Consider the following 16,652-nt stretch of genomic DNA (forward strand, 5'->3'; position numbering starts at 1 on the left):
TTTATAGTAGGTAGAGAACGTGTAAAAGTAGATAACATTTTTGATGTTATATTCAGTATTTACAAATAGGATGTAGGCAGTGGCGTGCATAGAGGGTATGCACAGGGTATGCAAATGATATTAAAAGGAGAAAATCTCCAGTACGAGTTATAAAAAACTTAAGGATAGGCATTGTAAGAGTTATAAAAAGCCCACCCTTAAGTATTTATAACTCGTATAGGAGATTTTCTTCATTTTCTTCATCTGCATACCCTGTGCATACCCTCTATGCACGCCACTGGATGTAGGTAGCTAAATTAGTACGGTCAGTTTTTCAAATTAATTAATTAATCACCTTTATTACACACTTAGGTATATTGTTTCACTTAAATTAGGATAAGTATTCTACTAGATAAAATTATTTATGCCCTATTTTATCGTCAATTAAATATGATATATCTAGTTCGCTGTCGTCTTTTCCAAATGCTGTTCTGGGTTTGATGATTGTATGATCTGGCACAGGTCCGCTGTCTGTATCGTCTAGAATTGAACTGCCAAGACTTGTGTTACTGCCCCCATGGCTAGTTGCTTTTTGCATTGGAGCAGCTAAAACATCAACTCCTCCTACTAGAGCAGTGGAAAGAGTTGGGTTGCGTCGGGTTAGTTGTGATTCTATAGACTTTTTTAATTCTGCAATTTTCGGACTTGTATGAGCAGTAATTTTAATATTGCTTCCAGTATTTTTGATGGGTTCGTTTTCTATGCTGTTGAACAAAAAAGTATTATTGAGATGTGACATGCATAAATCTTACAATCACTGCTGTCAAACGTCACTTTTGTTTATTTATTGTGACGTTAGACAGCAGCCATTGCAAGATTTACGCCTGTCGCAAGCTTGTCGCGAGATACGTAATCACCGTGCCGGTGAAATTAAATACACATGAGACGGCTCAGGTTGATGGACACAGGTTGTCGCTTTGTATAACGTATTCCCTGCGTGCCCTGCGAAATGTTGCTCTGTTGTGATGGTTTTTCACATACATACCATCAAGTGGATCATCTTCTTGGTACTCCAATTAAAATTATAAAAAAAAGCAAAGGCACCCAAGCTTTATAGGCGTTTAAATTTTCTTCGTACGTGCGACCAATCATAAAACTTTTGGGCAAACTTGGCTTTGTGATTCTTCGCACGCAGGACACAAATTTAAACGCCACCTCGGATGCAGGCTTTACTCGATTACTACGATCTGTTTTTATACAAAACACGAACATATAAGAATGTCCTTTTTTATGGATTATATATTTAAACGTTTGTCAAGGCTACCGTCCTATATACAGGTACTATAGGTACCGTCATATATATACTATAGGTACGAGCTGTTGCCCGCGACTTTGTCCGCGTTTATTTTTGTTTCATTCAATTTAGATGTAGTTCTAAAACCGATATTTTAGAAGTTGAATGTTCTTCTAAAAAATAGGGTGTCGTTTTTAAAAAAAGAAAAGGTTGATATCGCTCCAGTACTTTTGGAGCTTATTCGGTACAAACAAACCGAAATCTTTCCTCTTTATAATATTCGTATAGATATTCTACTGAAGCTTATATAACGCTTAGCCTTTTGGTTTAGATAACTAATGCTAACGAAATACGAACTCTTACCAATAAGTGGGTAGGTATCCATATTTTTAATTTATTTGAATTAAGTATTAAATAAAGCGGTGATAGCTTAGTAGATAGGACTTCGACTTCACTTTCGGGGGGGCCGAGTTCAAATCCCAGCCCGCACCTCTAACTTTTCTAAGTTATGTGCGTTGTTAGCAATGTCAAATCACTAGCATCACCGGTGAAGGAAAACATCGTGAGAAGACCTGCATGTCTTAGACTTTTCCATGATGTTCTCAAAGGAGTGTGGAGTCCAACAATCCGCACTGGGCCAGCGTGGTAGACTAAGTGTGGGAGGAGGCCCGTGCCGTGTTTAGGGCCGGTAATGGGTTAATTTTATGATGATGATGAAGTATTAGATATTATTGATAAATACTACCACACACACACAGTTGTACAAATCGGTAACCAAGACTTTTCAAGGATGATGAAGTAATTAATAATTGCAAACATTAAATAGGACATCTGGGTAAACACATAGGTAAAGTTTACTTACCTAGATATATCCCACTCTTCAGACTCTAAATTTGTTAAACTCGATTCAATTTTTTTGATTATGTCACTTTTCTCTGTGATACTTTGCGATGGAGATGCACTCACTGACTTCATTTGTATCGCATCCATGTCAAATAAAACCTTTTTCTTATTAAGAGAAGACGTTGAAGAAGCATTTTTCAAAACTCCTTTTGTTTGTTTCAGATTACTGAGATTTTCTTCAGATAAAAACTTTCTTGGCGAAATATCAACTATAGATTCTACATCGTCACTGCTATTGTCTTTATTTTCTAAAAATGATTTCGTTATTACATTTATTGCTTCAGGTTTTAAACCATTTCCATGAAAAGTATTTCGTTTTTGATTCGCAGAGTAACGGCTATCGGCATTATCTATGGAATTATGGTCAGGAGAGGTATTGTAATCTTTATTAGTTATTGTAGATTGCTGTTGTTTATCAAAGTCATCATTTACAGAATCACTTTCGTGGCTAGAATCAGTTATCTGATTATTTTCTACTAGATGGTTCTTCTTTTTCATTTTGGAAGACTGATATTTAGGATTCTTTGTTTTAAAATCATAACGCTTCTTCTTTTCAGGTAAATTGTTAGTAGTAGTAGTACTTTTTAACAATATAGGGCTAGAATGAGCAGATCCTGGAGGAGTTTTCAGCAAAGCCATTGCTTTTTTTGCTACATCATCGTAAGACTTGTTCGGTTTATAAGTTGGCTCATTAGATTTAACAAGTGATAAAGCCTTTGTTTTAACATTTGATAAAACTGAAGAAATACTGAAAGTCTTACGAGCTTTATTTGGCGACAAGTAATCACTTTGTGGAATTGAGTTTGTACTACTCGTTTTTTGATCCAAATAGCACATGACTGAATGCAGAGCTTTATTCCGTGAAGGGCATTTCTGAAAAAAAAGTCCATAGTTATGCAACAAAGAAAACATTGATTTTTACTTTTACTCCTCAATAAAGTGGACCTAGACCTAGTGAATTACATAATATAATTGTAACAAATCCCATATATTATGTAAGAGGAATAACGTATTATTGTTTTATAACCTTAGATAATCGTGATCGATGTAATTAGAATTTATTTTTACTCATACGCTAGCACTCTAGAACTTCCGAAATCAAGGTTTTTCAAGTGAAGCTTGATGTTTTCTTACACTGTCCGAATGCCAGTTTCACCAGTAGGTACTATATTTTCTGGTAGGGGGTTCACTCGAACCTAACCTAACCTAACGCCACTTTAGCTTCGCAATTCATTAAAAGTGACTCGACCTTTCTTACAAAATCCATGGTTAGTGACCTAGCTTAAGCGGCCATAAATCACAAATGGCACTCCGCACTGATTTAAGATATGGCACCTTAGAATTTTGGATGATATAAATATTACGAGCTTAAAAACCTTATAAATTGCAAAAATTAGCAATGCAATAAAACTATTCCCTAGTTTACTCTGTTATACCTTGGATTTATACTCATGCTGTTCTTGCAATAGCTTCCGTTGTTTCTGATATATATGTTGGGGTAATCTGCTGCTTAGTGGATCTACTCCCAGAGAAATTAAGCGATGATTCACTTCTTCAGTAATTTTTGCCCTTACAATTTTAAGTGGACTGAAAAATTATGAAAACACTCATTAGCATAATATTGTTAAGGGTATGGGTAAAATAAATGTAGATTATTGCAAATATACTTACCTCCCAGGAATATAAACGTACCCATTTCCTCTCTTTGATGTTTTACTTATTGCGGATTTGGACTTAATAGTTGATTGTTTCTTTTCAGTATTGTTGGCTGGACCCAATTTATTATGAAGCGGGGAAGAAGTTCTAGCCTTAGGTTTCTTGATGTCTACGTGATTTATCTTATCATATTTCTTTTCCTTTTTTACATTATTTACATAATCTGATTCTTTTTTAGCTTCATCAATATTAATTTTCTCTTTGCTCGCACTTGAACTGTCAGAAGTGGTTGTTTGATCAATATTAAGTAGTTCTTGGGCTTTTTGCTGCAATTTTTTCAGAGTCATCTCACCTGCTGAAGGTATAGGTTGCTCGGCTTTTGTAGTCTTCAATTCGCTCCTCGAATTACCTTCCTTAAGATGTTTTGTGACCTAGAATTAATTCGATATTTTGTATAACATTATCTATTGCTAATTAATTGCTTAGAATATGTAACATATAGATTAGAGATATGCTTACTTTCTGTTTGTTAACCGCATTGGTATGTTTTGGTGATGTTTTGTATAGATGGTTACGTAATATTTTTTCTAATTGGTTCGCTCTTTCTTTTTCTATGTTCGCCTTTTCTCGAAATTCTTGGGCCTCATTTGCTACATCATTTAACTTTTGTAATAATGATTTGTATTCATTAGATTGCATTTCAGCTCGTTTTATCCAAAATTCTATTTGCTCCTCAATCTTCGTTTTTTTCTCCTTTTCTCTATTTACCTCTTTAACTAGTTCCTGTTTCAATGCAAAAATTTCGGTCCCTTGTTCTTTTATAGTAGTATGCAATTGTTCCATCATTTTTAAATCATTATTTGTGGACGTATTATCCTGTTTTTCCTTATTACTTAAGATTTCTATAATTTGTTTTCGCAACGAACTCAATTCCTCGTTGTATTTTTCATGTTCCTCTTTCTTCCATTCTTCAATTTTATCAAGTATATATCCATCATCGTTTGTTGAAACTTCAGCGTCTTTCATCTCCTTATTGCATTTGCTATCACTGTTAACTTCAGTGTTCTTTTTAGTGATATTTGAATGTAAAGAGCCATCACAAATTGATTGGGTGCTAGGATTATATTTACTTGCAATAAGATCTTCCATATGTTTTAGCTTCGTCCTTAGTTCATCAACTTCGTTAGCTAGTTTACTATTTTTGTTATTACCTTCTCCATCAATCGTATCTCGTTGGGGCGTTTCAAGTACATTAGGATGTCGTCTCGAAATATGGCTTTTTAAATATAGTTGATTAAGAAACACCTTTTCACAATAATTACATTTATTATATTGCATTGAGTCTATTTGAGACGTAGAAGCAAATAGTTCACCTTTATTTTGATTCAGAGTTTTCAAAATCATTGTGGCTATATTCTCATTACCATAGGGCAAAGGAGTTCGAAATGAGTGTTTGGATTTTCTCCTTAATTTTCTGATTTCCTCGTCTTTTTCTCGTAAACTTTTTTTTGTTGAATCAAGTTCCTGAATATAAGTCAAAACTGTATTACTAAGAGAAATTACCATTTCGTGAAGTTGGTAATAATATAAGCAACAGTATGCTACAGCTCCGTGATTGTCAATTATATGCTGCAAGTTTTTGGAGAACGACATGCGTCGAGTTTTTGGCTGTCTGTCTAAATTAAAAAAGTGTCTTAAAGCTTATTTATATATGCGTGCTATTTTTATACAAAGTTGTTTCATTCTTAACTACTTATTTTTTAATTTTCTTTTTCTATTCTATAACTACGAAGCAAATTTTACAATAATTTGCTATGAAAGATAAGTTTTACTAGGTACATACCTCCATAATATACAGTTAAAATTGTATATTGTATCCTCCTACTTCTCCTTACAATAATATATGAATGGTGTTTTTACATACATTTGAACCCACTCCTTTAATAGTTTTTAGTTTTGTGTTTTGATTCCAGTCCCAAATAAATAAGAATAAAATAATCTTAAAAGTGAAAAAGTCTACATTTCACCTACCTGTAGCAGATTAGTCACTTCTTCTCTTAGAATAAAAACACTACGGTCAAGATAATGGCGACAGAACTGCTGGTACTCGACCGCCAATTGTGCTAGGCGAAATATCTTCAAAACACCATCATCTAGTATCCTCACGTCGAATTCTGATTCGAGCACACAGTCTAAAATCTAGTAACAGTATTATAATATACCTACTACGAGTATAATATAGTTATCTATCTGTACTAGTAATAATCCATTAATAATCGAGTTTACGTGTGAACGCGATCTCTATAAACAAGATTCGCATTTCATTGCAAAGTTATAGCCTAAAGGCTATAACTTTGCAATGAAATGCGAAGGCAAGCGAAGCGGATGAAAGTTAGGATTATTCTTATCAAAAGTTGAATGCAAATGATGTTAAATGATGAATTGATTTTGAAGATTCTTTTTATTTGGTATTGATTATGACGTTCAAATCTCAGAACAATATTACTTGGTTTAGGTTCCCTGCACTATTATTTGTAGATACCTACTTAAAATAGTCAGTTTTATATTTATTCTTGTGTTTGATGTGCTTAGTGCTATAAGTATTTGTGGTGGAAAATTGATTACTGAGTATTTCATGATAAAAGTTGACTATAAATACAGACTTACATCATTGATATGCTCTTCGACCAAACCAAATTTTCTGTCTCTTATTAAATTTTCGATGTCAATAAGTTCTGAAATATATATAGATATGTTATGAATAGATAAGAAGAGTTTTTTTTTTTAATAAATGCATCTTAGTACTCAAACTACTAATATAATTTAAGTTAGTTAATACATAATATCATTTAAGTTAGTATTTGTCTCATACGATAGCTTTTGTAAATATTAATTTGTAGTTTTAACGAAATCAGATTATTGAATTCAGTATTGATTTTAACAAAGTCAATAATAATAAATTATTTTTCTCTAGCTTATTAAGTTAATCAATTATTTTTCATACCTAAAGCAAAAAATCAATCAATGAAAACTTCAGCAAATCGAATATTTAACGAACAATACCTAATCATTATGTATATTGTGATATTAATAGAGATGGGAATGCTTCACTTTTAGAAATCAATGTTAAAAAAGTTATCAATGTTCTAAATATATCAATGTTGAAAAGTTATGTTATAGTATTTATAACTTATGTAATGCTTAAAAAGTTATTGTCATATAACTGTTATTATAATTAGGTATGAAATTACCTATCAAGAGGGACTTCAATTCTGCATGAAAAATATTAACTTAAGCATATTGTTGGAACTTTCACTTACTTATTTTATTCCAATTAATATGAACTCTTGGCTTGTGCTGGTTAAATGTGAATCCTGATTCCTCAGCTAGTTTGGGAAAGTTGTGATGAAGTTCGAATGATGCTTTACAAGCCATGTCACTTATTTTATATTTATGTATTCTTTATCTGTTTCTTAGTCACCATTCGCATCAACGTTAAACTTTTAATCAAAAGGTAGATTTTAGAGGTATTTTTTTATATATTTAGTTGATGATTTTTGTTTTATTATCACTTTCTTCACTAAAAATCTTCTTCTTTTCTTAGGCTTTATACGAATAAAAATGTGGGTGGATATTATATAAAATATCTCCAAATATCTACTGTGACAACTATAATGTCAACAAAAGTCCAAACTGCTGTGTTTGCTTTACTGTTGCTAGGCAACGTCAAAGGAAATTCATGTGTTAGGTTGCTATTACAAGGTTTCTCTTTTAATACAGTTATGCTCTAATTTTTTGAAAAGTTGTATTTAATAAGAATACAATTTTATAATGGAATTGTTTTGATGAAATAAATATGGTACCTATATTTTTCTACGTCAAAGGTGTCCTTAAGTGTTAAGGGAAGTTGAATAATAAAAGTCATGTTTATGTGGTCATGAACCACTTTGCCTGTCGTTAACTTTATTTGTCCGAGATACAAAGCGTCTTTTTCGTCGTCATTGAGATTCCATTGCGTTACCTATTACTAATGGGAGCAGGCTTATGGTTTCCGGAGCGGCCTAGCGACATGATTCCCTTCACTTTTTTTTGTATTTTTTATGCCGCCGGCCAATGTTTACAAGCAAAGACATAAGAAAAGTGTGCAACGTTCAACTGGAAGTACAAAACGCGAACGGAAAATATGCAGGAGTCGCGAGGGCGATATCTACAAGGCTATAGGCAAAGGCCTGAATATTTCCGCGGTTCGCGCTCTGTGTTCAAGTTTATAACTTTGTACAATAATGTTTCACGTATAAAAATAATAAAGATCGCGTTGGCAGAATCGTTGGCAGGTGGAGGTCGGTCGCCTGTCGGTGGAGGGTCGTTCACGCCGAGGGCTTTTCTTCGGTGGCGGTGGCGGCAGATGCCACAGAGGTGTTGTCACCCTCGCTCGCGGCCTGGCACGCAAGAGCTGGGAACCGAGCGTAGAGTGCTGCGCGGTACTTCGGGTGGCTGGAAACATTTTATTTCGGTTTAATAACTACTCGTATTTATTTGACTGCTTCGTTTGTCTAGTGGTTAGCATGTTTAATTAGGTATCACGAATCGTGTTTTCTGGCAGCTCCACCCTCTTTGCTACTACTACTGCGATCATCAACCCAGCGTGTTTGTTATTAGCACATATTGAGCGCATGAGTGGACTGTAATAGGGTATTGATATGCTTTTAAAGAAAAATTTTAATTTGATTCTTGAAAATGACTTGATGTTACTCTAGGGATTGGTTTACATACCTGATACCGTATACAATAGGGTTATAGACGGCATTAGCCTTAGCGAAGACAGATCCCCAGATGGTCACAAGGGGGCTGATCGTCATAGTCTCGAAGATGCCAGCATAGTTGATGACTAGGTATGGTGTCCACGCCAAAAACCATAGCGAGATGGTCATTAATGCCACCTAAAATTGGTAATACAATGACCTGTAATATCTATTTATAGGGCCTAAAGTAACTATTTTAGGTTTTTTCCAAAGAGTTTGTAGATATTTCAGATTGAGATGGATTAATTTATTGAATAATTTATCTGGGAATTAACTCACCTTAGCCAATTTACATTCAGCGCTCGTGTTTGCCTGATCTGTTCCTGACCTGAGGGATGTTACGTTCATTTTCTTTGCCTGCTCCCTCATTGCCTTCTCGTGAGCTGCTACAGCCTGTTTCAGAAAGTATCATTTACAGTGATCAAAATAATGTAAAGTTTATTAATAAGTAGGTGTCGAAAAATAATTGGCTGTTAAATGAAGTTCAAGCTTGTTAACATTAAACATCATCGCACCTGAACAATGAAGAAGTAAGAATAGATAATGAGAAGGAGCGGCGCGTAGTAGCAGGCGATTGAGTACAGCAAGATGTAGCTGCGGTTTTGCCAAGACTTGTCGAAGTAGTCGGTGCCACAGGCAGTCATGTTGCCTTCTGGTACATATCTATAACAAGACGTAAAAAATTATGAAATGTCTCCAGTGTACTAAATCGAGTTGTAAATGATGAAGTAAGTTCCATTTTGATGGTTCAAAATATTGCGTATGCTCTTCTAACCTGCCCCATCCGAACAGTGGTGCAATGGTCCAAGCCAACGAGAAGACCCAGATGCCGAATACTCGAAGCAGTGCACCGTTGATGGTCATTGGCTTTGCGGCGATGCCCTTTACGATCACATTGTAGCGGTCGAAAGCGATCATCGTCATCGTCCAGATTGATACACATCCAAATAGCGAACCCGCGCAGGCATAGAGCTGGCATGCAAACGGTCCTAATTGGAAGAAAATAGTTTTAAATAGTTCGTACACTGTTGTAGTTGACGTAAAACAATGCTCTACTGGATTTCACAAACCAGATTCCAAACCAGATGCTTCAATGAAAACAAAATATTATTTTTGATACTTTTAAGCATCGAGCTCAATCATTATAAATAGTAAAACTTCCGTTTATACTTACCGAATACCCACGTTTCGTTGTAACAGTTTATCACCATGGGTGGAGACATACAAGCCATCATGAGGAAGTCAGAAAATGCTAGATTAATTACGAGAATGTTTGATGGCGTTTTGAGGGACTGAAATAAGAAATCACAAGTATTAAGACCGCGAAACAATCACTTATTGTATGAATCGAATTCAATTGGTGTAATGCAAACCTTTGTGGTTGTGAAGATGTAGACGACCATTCCGTTGCCGGTAACGGAGACGAAGCCTAAACATCCCATAAAGAATCCGAGAAGGCCGTGCCACAACGGATTCATGGGTGGGAACTGATACCTATAAAATGGGACGTTGACATTTTTAATCCAATGCGATACTTTTAAGTTATGCAATCATAAACTCTCAATATTATTTAAGACTAGGGAACCAAAGAAAAAAAAACCAAAAGGCCCATTGGGGCCCTTTGAAAAAAGTTGGGGTTCAAAAAATTATGGCAAGTCATTTATTATTATTATTTTAATGAGATGACTTTGTAACGTTCGTTCGGTTTCGCCTGCTTTTAATTGTTTTTAACCACCTATTTATTGAGAAGGAAACAAAAAAAGGATTCGGATCAGTCGAGCTATTTTTAAGTTTTCGCGAGACAAACGAATAAAGAATAAGAAGATAGAAGATGAATATAAGATTGGACTTCTATATGATAATAAATTAGGTTACCAGTGAGGGTCGATGAGGTGTAGCATATCTGGGAGTACTTTGTCGACAACGGTCTCATTGCTGCCGAAAGCTGCCGCTTGTCCGCCCCACGCTTGCAAAGCTGCCACGCCAGGTCCAGGGTCCATGCTTGTGATTGCCATTTTTGTTTATGGCTTAGTTATGTGTTTCCTATAAAACAGAAGTTCACTTATTATTGTAATACCAATTGTCACACAAAATAGTTCAATAAGCGATAAAGGAAGTCCCTTTTAAAGAAAATTGCGGACGTCAAAGTATTTTAACGTGTTTTAGCACCAAATTTCACATAAATTAACTTATCCAATAATTTGAACCGTAACATTACAACAGATTTATTTCGTCCTTAAGGGATATTTTATGGTGTTAAAACAAATTATTTTTACAGGACTCACTAAAAAAAAAGGGTTACAGGTGGATAGGTCGCCCCGAGATGGTTAATACCAAAAATACTGAAGAAAATCGCTTGACGAACTACTCCAGTCTTTAGTTTGCTATAACCAATCTCCGGCGGAGATGCTAAGGCGGTGCGGAGGCTACTCGATCTTTGGACCGGTGAACTTGTCTTTTATAATAACAGCAAGGGGATTAAAAGTACCGTCATAAAAAAATCGATATTCATAATTAGATATAGATAATAGGGTGAATACATTACCTGGCAACTGTCTTATACAGGGAGGGCTTTTACATATTGTATTAATATTTTTATAACTAGCCACCAACTGCACTCCGCGGATTCACTCGTGTTTATAATGGGTAATAGTTTTTTTTTGTAAATATAATATATTTTGTTTATCAAAGTATGTACCATTGCTAATTATGCACTTTTGCCATCTCAAAGATAGCTCATTGATCGCTTTACTAAAAAAACCATTCGGACTGAAATCCATAAAATCTTTGAAGGCTCTTTGGACTGCACCATCGGAGTTGAATTTTTTCCCTTGTAAGAAGCACGGTAATCTGTAAAAGCAAAAGGAGTAGGTGCTGGCCAGATTTAAGAAGGCAGTTCCCGACGCCTGCACTAGTCATGCAAAATGTACTGCTGCTGTAATGTAAGAAATCTGTCAAATATTTTACAGTTACGTTTCAAAATCACCCATTGCATAATCAGCCGTAAGATAAATGATTCGGCTGCGTTTATTTGCTGTTATGCATATATCCTATCTGGTTGTTTTAGAAGTCTTAGGTGTTATTTTTAAGAGTCTAGGCATTGTTGACGATTGATTTTATAAGATGTAGCCAGAGACCCATGTTCTTGGCCTTGTGCCGTTATGTAATGCACCATATTATGCGGCAAAGGTGCGCTAGTCCGTATAAATCCATCTTTCGCTGCTGTGAATGCGTGTAATGAAAATTTTTAATGAAATAGTCACACCGACAAAAAATAAATAAACAGTGTACAAAAGGCTCTGACAATCAGCAGTCTGCATCGATGATAGACTGCCTGAACTTCTACTTTATATCTATAGTTTAAAAAATAAAACTAAGTTTTGTTTGTCCGGCTTGCGCTTGACGACTGTCTAGCTCTTAGAGCAGTGATGAGATATTTATTGCTTATGGTCTTGGACAAGTACGAAACGCATTGCTTTTGCAATTTTAATACACGTCTTATACTTAGATCGCTTCCTTCTGGTAGTGGCACCAACTCGTTCCGCCAGTGGCACGAGAAGGAATTGTCATTCCTCGTCCTACCACTGAGTCCGGATGATGCTCTACTTAATTTACTTTGGTTTAACTCTAATATTAACAGTATTAACTGTAATGCCCTCTGGCTTTCGTTTTCCTGATATATTTTATATGGGTTAGAATCAAAAGAGAAAAGGCGTTTTCTAGGGCAGCGTGTTCCATCTTAAGCATAAAGATTGATTAAAATGCCTGACAAATTTTGTAAACCATTTCATATTCGATGAGTTAAAGAAGAGATAGTACTGTGATCTGCACGCATGTTAGATACAAGGTATAATTGCAGCAAATGAGTGATTTATTTTAAATTCCTATTTTGTGTCTGTTTGGCTTCCTTCCTTTTTTATGACTGTGTTTTTAGGCCCAGCTTATTAATTATTTTCATTGTCTCATTCCAAAATCTGTGAAACCTCGGGACTTTTTGGAAGTCCTATGTGGGAATCGCACTGGGTCCTCACCCAGTTAGATCCCCGGCAAGCACCTCTTACTTGTCGAAGTTGCATAACTTGTTCCAAGCAATTAAATATAAATTAGCTAATTGAGGATGCCTGAGAGATCCCCATAGTATTAAAGTAAAACGGTAAAGCGTGTGAAATCCATCAATTTGCACTAAACCAGCGTTGTAGACCTAAACCCTTCTCTTTTAGAGACCTGTGCCCCGCTATTGAGTTGATAATGAAAGATATCACAGAAGGAAAAGTTTGTAGTTTTAGTATTTTAAAAATTTTCGTTATTTCCCCTTCTTTTCGTCTCGAATTACTTAGGGTGTGACGAGTTACGCCGTAGGTATAGGTAATAATAAAAAGACTTTAGAACTAACAATTTTTATTTATTATTTACATTTTTATTATATAGTAGGTACGTAATAGTTGATCTGTCGGTTCTGATGCAAAGGATCGCCGCGATTTTAGATATTTTAATTCCTGTTAATTTTCCATCAAAATAAAAGAAAACAGATCTTTTATTAATATGTAACTTAGCTGAATTTTTTCAATACCACCCTGGCTTTCCTTAAGTCGGTTAATATAGTTACGGCACCACTAAGTAAGTCACTGGAAATATAAGTCTGATAACAAGATTATACACAAACGGCATCGCAAATTCTTGAATATTTATATTTATTTCTATATATTAATTATTATGCCTAAAGTCTAACGTGTAGGTAGAAAGATACCATTACTTAACTCATAGGCCATGGCTACTTACAAATTTCTTTTTGTTTATACTTGTGTAAGTAAGTATTTAAGCCGAATGTTTCAGCGACCCCACCTTTTATTTGTATACTAGTACCTACTCGTACATACCACGTATTAGTTTACTAATGTGGCTGTAGTAGGCGGGATAAGTAACCTTAACACCTAAACAATTCTGCTTTTTAATATTAAAATTGGGCGGGACCTATTTAGGTATTATTATATTTTCTTTCCAATCTATGATTTTTTTTATTGACTCAGTGAAATGTGATCTCACTAAAAGGCTTGAAAAGTTTAATCTTCTAAAGTAGACACGAGTGGAGAGAAGATATGACCGTGCATGTAGCATGTAAGGAACACAACAGTATTCCAGAGACTAGGCAAGAATCTGGAAATGCCTTAAACTATTCAACAGAGGAAGTAAGAGTATTAAGGTCATATTATGAGGAATAATAAATATGACCTCCTTCAGCTCATTATTCAATGGAAAAAGCCGGCAAAACACCAGCTTGTCGAAGAAGAATATCGTGGCTAAAAATTTTTAAGAAAAGTTTTTCTGTGCAGCTGCGTGCAAAGTCCAGATAGCCTTAATAGTTGCCAACCTCCGATAGGAGGCGGCACTGCAAGAAGAAGAACTGAATGTTTCTCATTCTTAAGAGGTCAGTAAGTCAAGATAGTCACTACCTCTTTTTACTATCCGCTTAGTTATAAAAGTAGGCAAGGCAAGGGGGAAGGTTTCCCCCAGAGCGTTTGGGAGGTCGCCCATGCGAAGGACTGATAGAGTGTAACGAAAAGGAAGATAATAATAGTAGACAGTTCAAGCTGGAAAGAGACGAGGTGTCTGTATTTTTCAACACCTTGTCTGGACGTTCTAGGCCGGGAACAAAGCTGAGAACGGATTGCGGACCAAAGGTGTGCTTCCTCTCTTTGGCGAAACATTTTACCAGCTACGCTACTATTCCCTTCTCTCCGTTCGTCTCCATTTTTGTGTATAGCGAGCGTAAAATAGAAAAGGGACATATAAAGGTTAATAAAGGTCTTGGTAATAATGCCTTTAATTATTATATGACTTTTATCTTTTCATCTGTATTTATTTAATTATTTAAGGAATTTTATTCCGATTGTTCAACAAACTGTGCGTGCGTGCGTGGATAATTTTATTTTGGATGTAATTACTTACTGAAGTCGCCACTCTTTAGCAACTTTACGGTTACAGAAGACAGTGGCTGAGCTGAGGGATATTCGTTATCTGTCAAAACGAATGGCTTAGCAATGCTGACTACGAATCTATCGTTTCATAAAAAATCAGTGGTTCTTAAATTTTTATTCTGCACTCCTATCTGGTCTACCCAAATGTACACAAACCTCTCTCGTCTGTGCCCAGTTAGGTAGACGAATTTGGGAAACACGAGATGGTTATTAGTTTGAAGTACCTTTGTCATCTCACAAAACATCAACGAGGCCAAAGAGTGGGCAACATTTTCATTTATTTTGTTGTTCCTCATTCCTAACTGCCTTTTAGATCTAGTATATATGTTAGTATTTACTATTTAGTATGTTCTATAAATCAAGGTAAAGGCCAAGGTCCTAGGTTCGTTTCCAAAGGGATTGAAGTTTTTATGTTTCTTCGTAATAGCCCAGCTGGGAAATTGGAAGTGGCCACGGTGAGGTCTCGGAGAGCATGTTATGCCGTCGTCAGTCCTTGTGGTTATCACGAAGATGATGCAATGATGCAGAGTAGTGAGTTGTTGCTCTAAAACCCACTCTTTTATGAGATAGGAGGCCTGGGCCCAGGCGGTTAAAGTTATTTTAGGCAGAGATTATTACTAAGTAAGATTACAATTTTTTTCTGAAAGTCTCTTGTTCCTCTAGTCTTTACTAAGAATCACGGGTCTATCTGTCAATAAACTTGGCAGCTTAGAAATCAAGTTTCTTAGGGCTCGTTAAGCCGTTCATCATATCAACCTATTCCAGGCCCACTACAGGGCATGGGTCTCCTACTACAATGAGAAGGTCTTAGGCCGTAGTCCACCACGCTGGCCCAGAGCGGATCGGTGGACAAACACGCCTATTAGAACGTTATGGAGAATCTCAGACATGCAGGTTTCCTCACGATGTTTTCCTTCACCGCTGAAGCAAGAGGTATTACATATAACGCTCATAACTTAGAAAAGTTAGAAGTGCGTGCTGGGACTCGAACTCGGCCCCCTAAAAGTGAAGCCGAAGTCCTAACCACTGAGCTATAACCGCTTAAGCCGGTCCGGTAAATAAAGCGGGCCAGATTTTTTTAGTCCAAAATCCCTTTCTCTAAATTTAAATTGGATATGTGTCTAGGAGTGGGACATTAAACTCAAAAAAATAATGAAAATGATGGTAAATTGGCATCCTTCCCACAGAAGTTCTTAATGCCATTATATTAAGACGAATAATAAAGTTGTACCAAACCGGACGGTTAGATCCAGATCCGGTTCGTTAATCAAAAGTTTTAATAATCGTAATCCCCGTTCGTCTAAAATTATCTTGCCAGGTACTACCAATACATTTTTGTTTTTTCTGCCTTTTCTATTTTTTTTTCTTTTCAGCCTTTATCGAATTGCACCGTTGTACGAAACGAATGTTCAAGTAGCACGATCTTACTTCACAAGCAAGAAATTTTTGCTCTCTGCAAAAAGTATAAAGATTTTGTCATGGCAAAAAGATTTTTTTTAGTTATTGATATTATATTGTACTTTATAACTATAAGTAGCAAGGGATATTTAAGCGCACCTTCGTATTAAGTTGTGAATTTTTTTTTCAAATGGTATTGTTAGTACTTTTTATTAGCTGTTTACGTAGGCAAGATAAAAACCCCTTTAATAACTATTTGCAGCTTGACTTTTTTTTCTTTTCTTGTTATGACTCGTCGTTAAGAATATAAAATATTAACAACTGCTTATATAGCTGGTAAAAGCGTTGTTCTAATTAATAAACTTTGGTCTCTGAGCTCAAATTTTTACACCTTAAGTTTGTACCGCCTGATAGTGTCCCCTTACGGATAGGTATCACAATGACACCAGTACGGTATCAATTATTATTCTCTTGCTTTTGGCTTGCTTCTTGCTTGGCTACAAAAACATTTGTTATTACTACGAAACTTTTTTAATCTGTGGTATTAACAAAACTCAAAAAGCCAGAGCCGGATGTCATAACCTATAAAATTGTTGACATTTGACAAATTGACAATGACAACTATTGACCACAGATCCCAAAGTT

General features: G+C 35.6%; 2 protein-coding genes across 3 annotated transcripts; both read right to left on the reverse strand.

The window, feature by feature from the left end:
* Window positions 1-340: 340 nt before the first annotated feature.
* Window positions 341-7,661, reverse strand: LOC120637775 (zinc finger protein DZIP1L). Its single transcript, XM_039909787.1, has 8 exons — window positions 7,153-7,661; window positions 6,500-6,567; window positions 5,864-6,031; window positions 4,352-5,356; window positions 3,848-4,263; window positions 3,613-3,763; window positions 2,136-3,049; window positions 341-743 (listed from the first exon to the last, which is right to left on the reverse strand). Exons 1-8 carry the CDS (start codon window positions 7,265-7,267, stop codon window positions 398-400), a joined length of 3,183 nt encoding a protein of 1,060 aa, XP_039765721.1. The 5' UTR covers window positions 7,268-7,661; the 3' UTR covers window positions 341-397.
* A 97-nt stretch (window positions 7,662-7,758) lies between these two features.
* Window positions 7,759-11,068, reverse strand: LOC120637777 (opsin-1-like). 2 transcript variants are annotated; one of them, XM_039909789.1, is made up of 9 exons: window positions 10,969-11,068; window positions 10,510-10,677; window positions 10,008-10,128; window positions 9,809-9,926; window positions 9,410-9,623; window positions 9,150-9,297; window positions 8,914-9,027; window positions 8,606-8,772; window positions 7,759-8,326 (listed from the first exon to the last, which is right to left on the reverse strand). In XM_039909789.1, the coding sequence occupies exons 2-9, from the start codon at window positions 10,647-10,649 to the stop codon at window positions 8,200-8,202; spliced, it is 1,149 nt and encodes a 382-aa protein (XP_039765723.1). In that variant the 5' UTR covers window positions 10,650-10,677; window positions 10,969-11,068; the 3' UTR covers window positions 7,759-8,199. The 2 variants fall into 2 exon arrangements, with proteins under 2 accessions (XP_039765723.1, XP_039765722.1); XM_039909788.1 differs by having other exon boundaries at window positions 10,920-11,068.
* Window positions 11,069-16,652: the final 5,584 nt, after the last annotated feature.

The sequence above is a fragment of the Pararge aegeria genome, chromosome 4 (genome assembly GCF_905163445.1).
Source record: "Pararge aegeria chromosome 4, ilParAegt1.1, whole genome shotgun sequence".
Lineage (NCBI taxonomy): Eukaryota > Metazoa > Arthropoda > Insecta > Lepidoptera > Nymphalidae > Pararge > Pararge aegeria.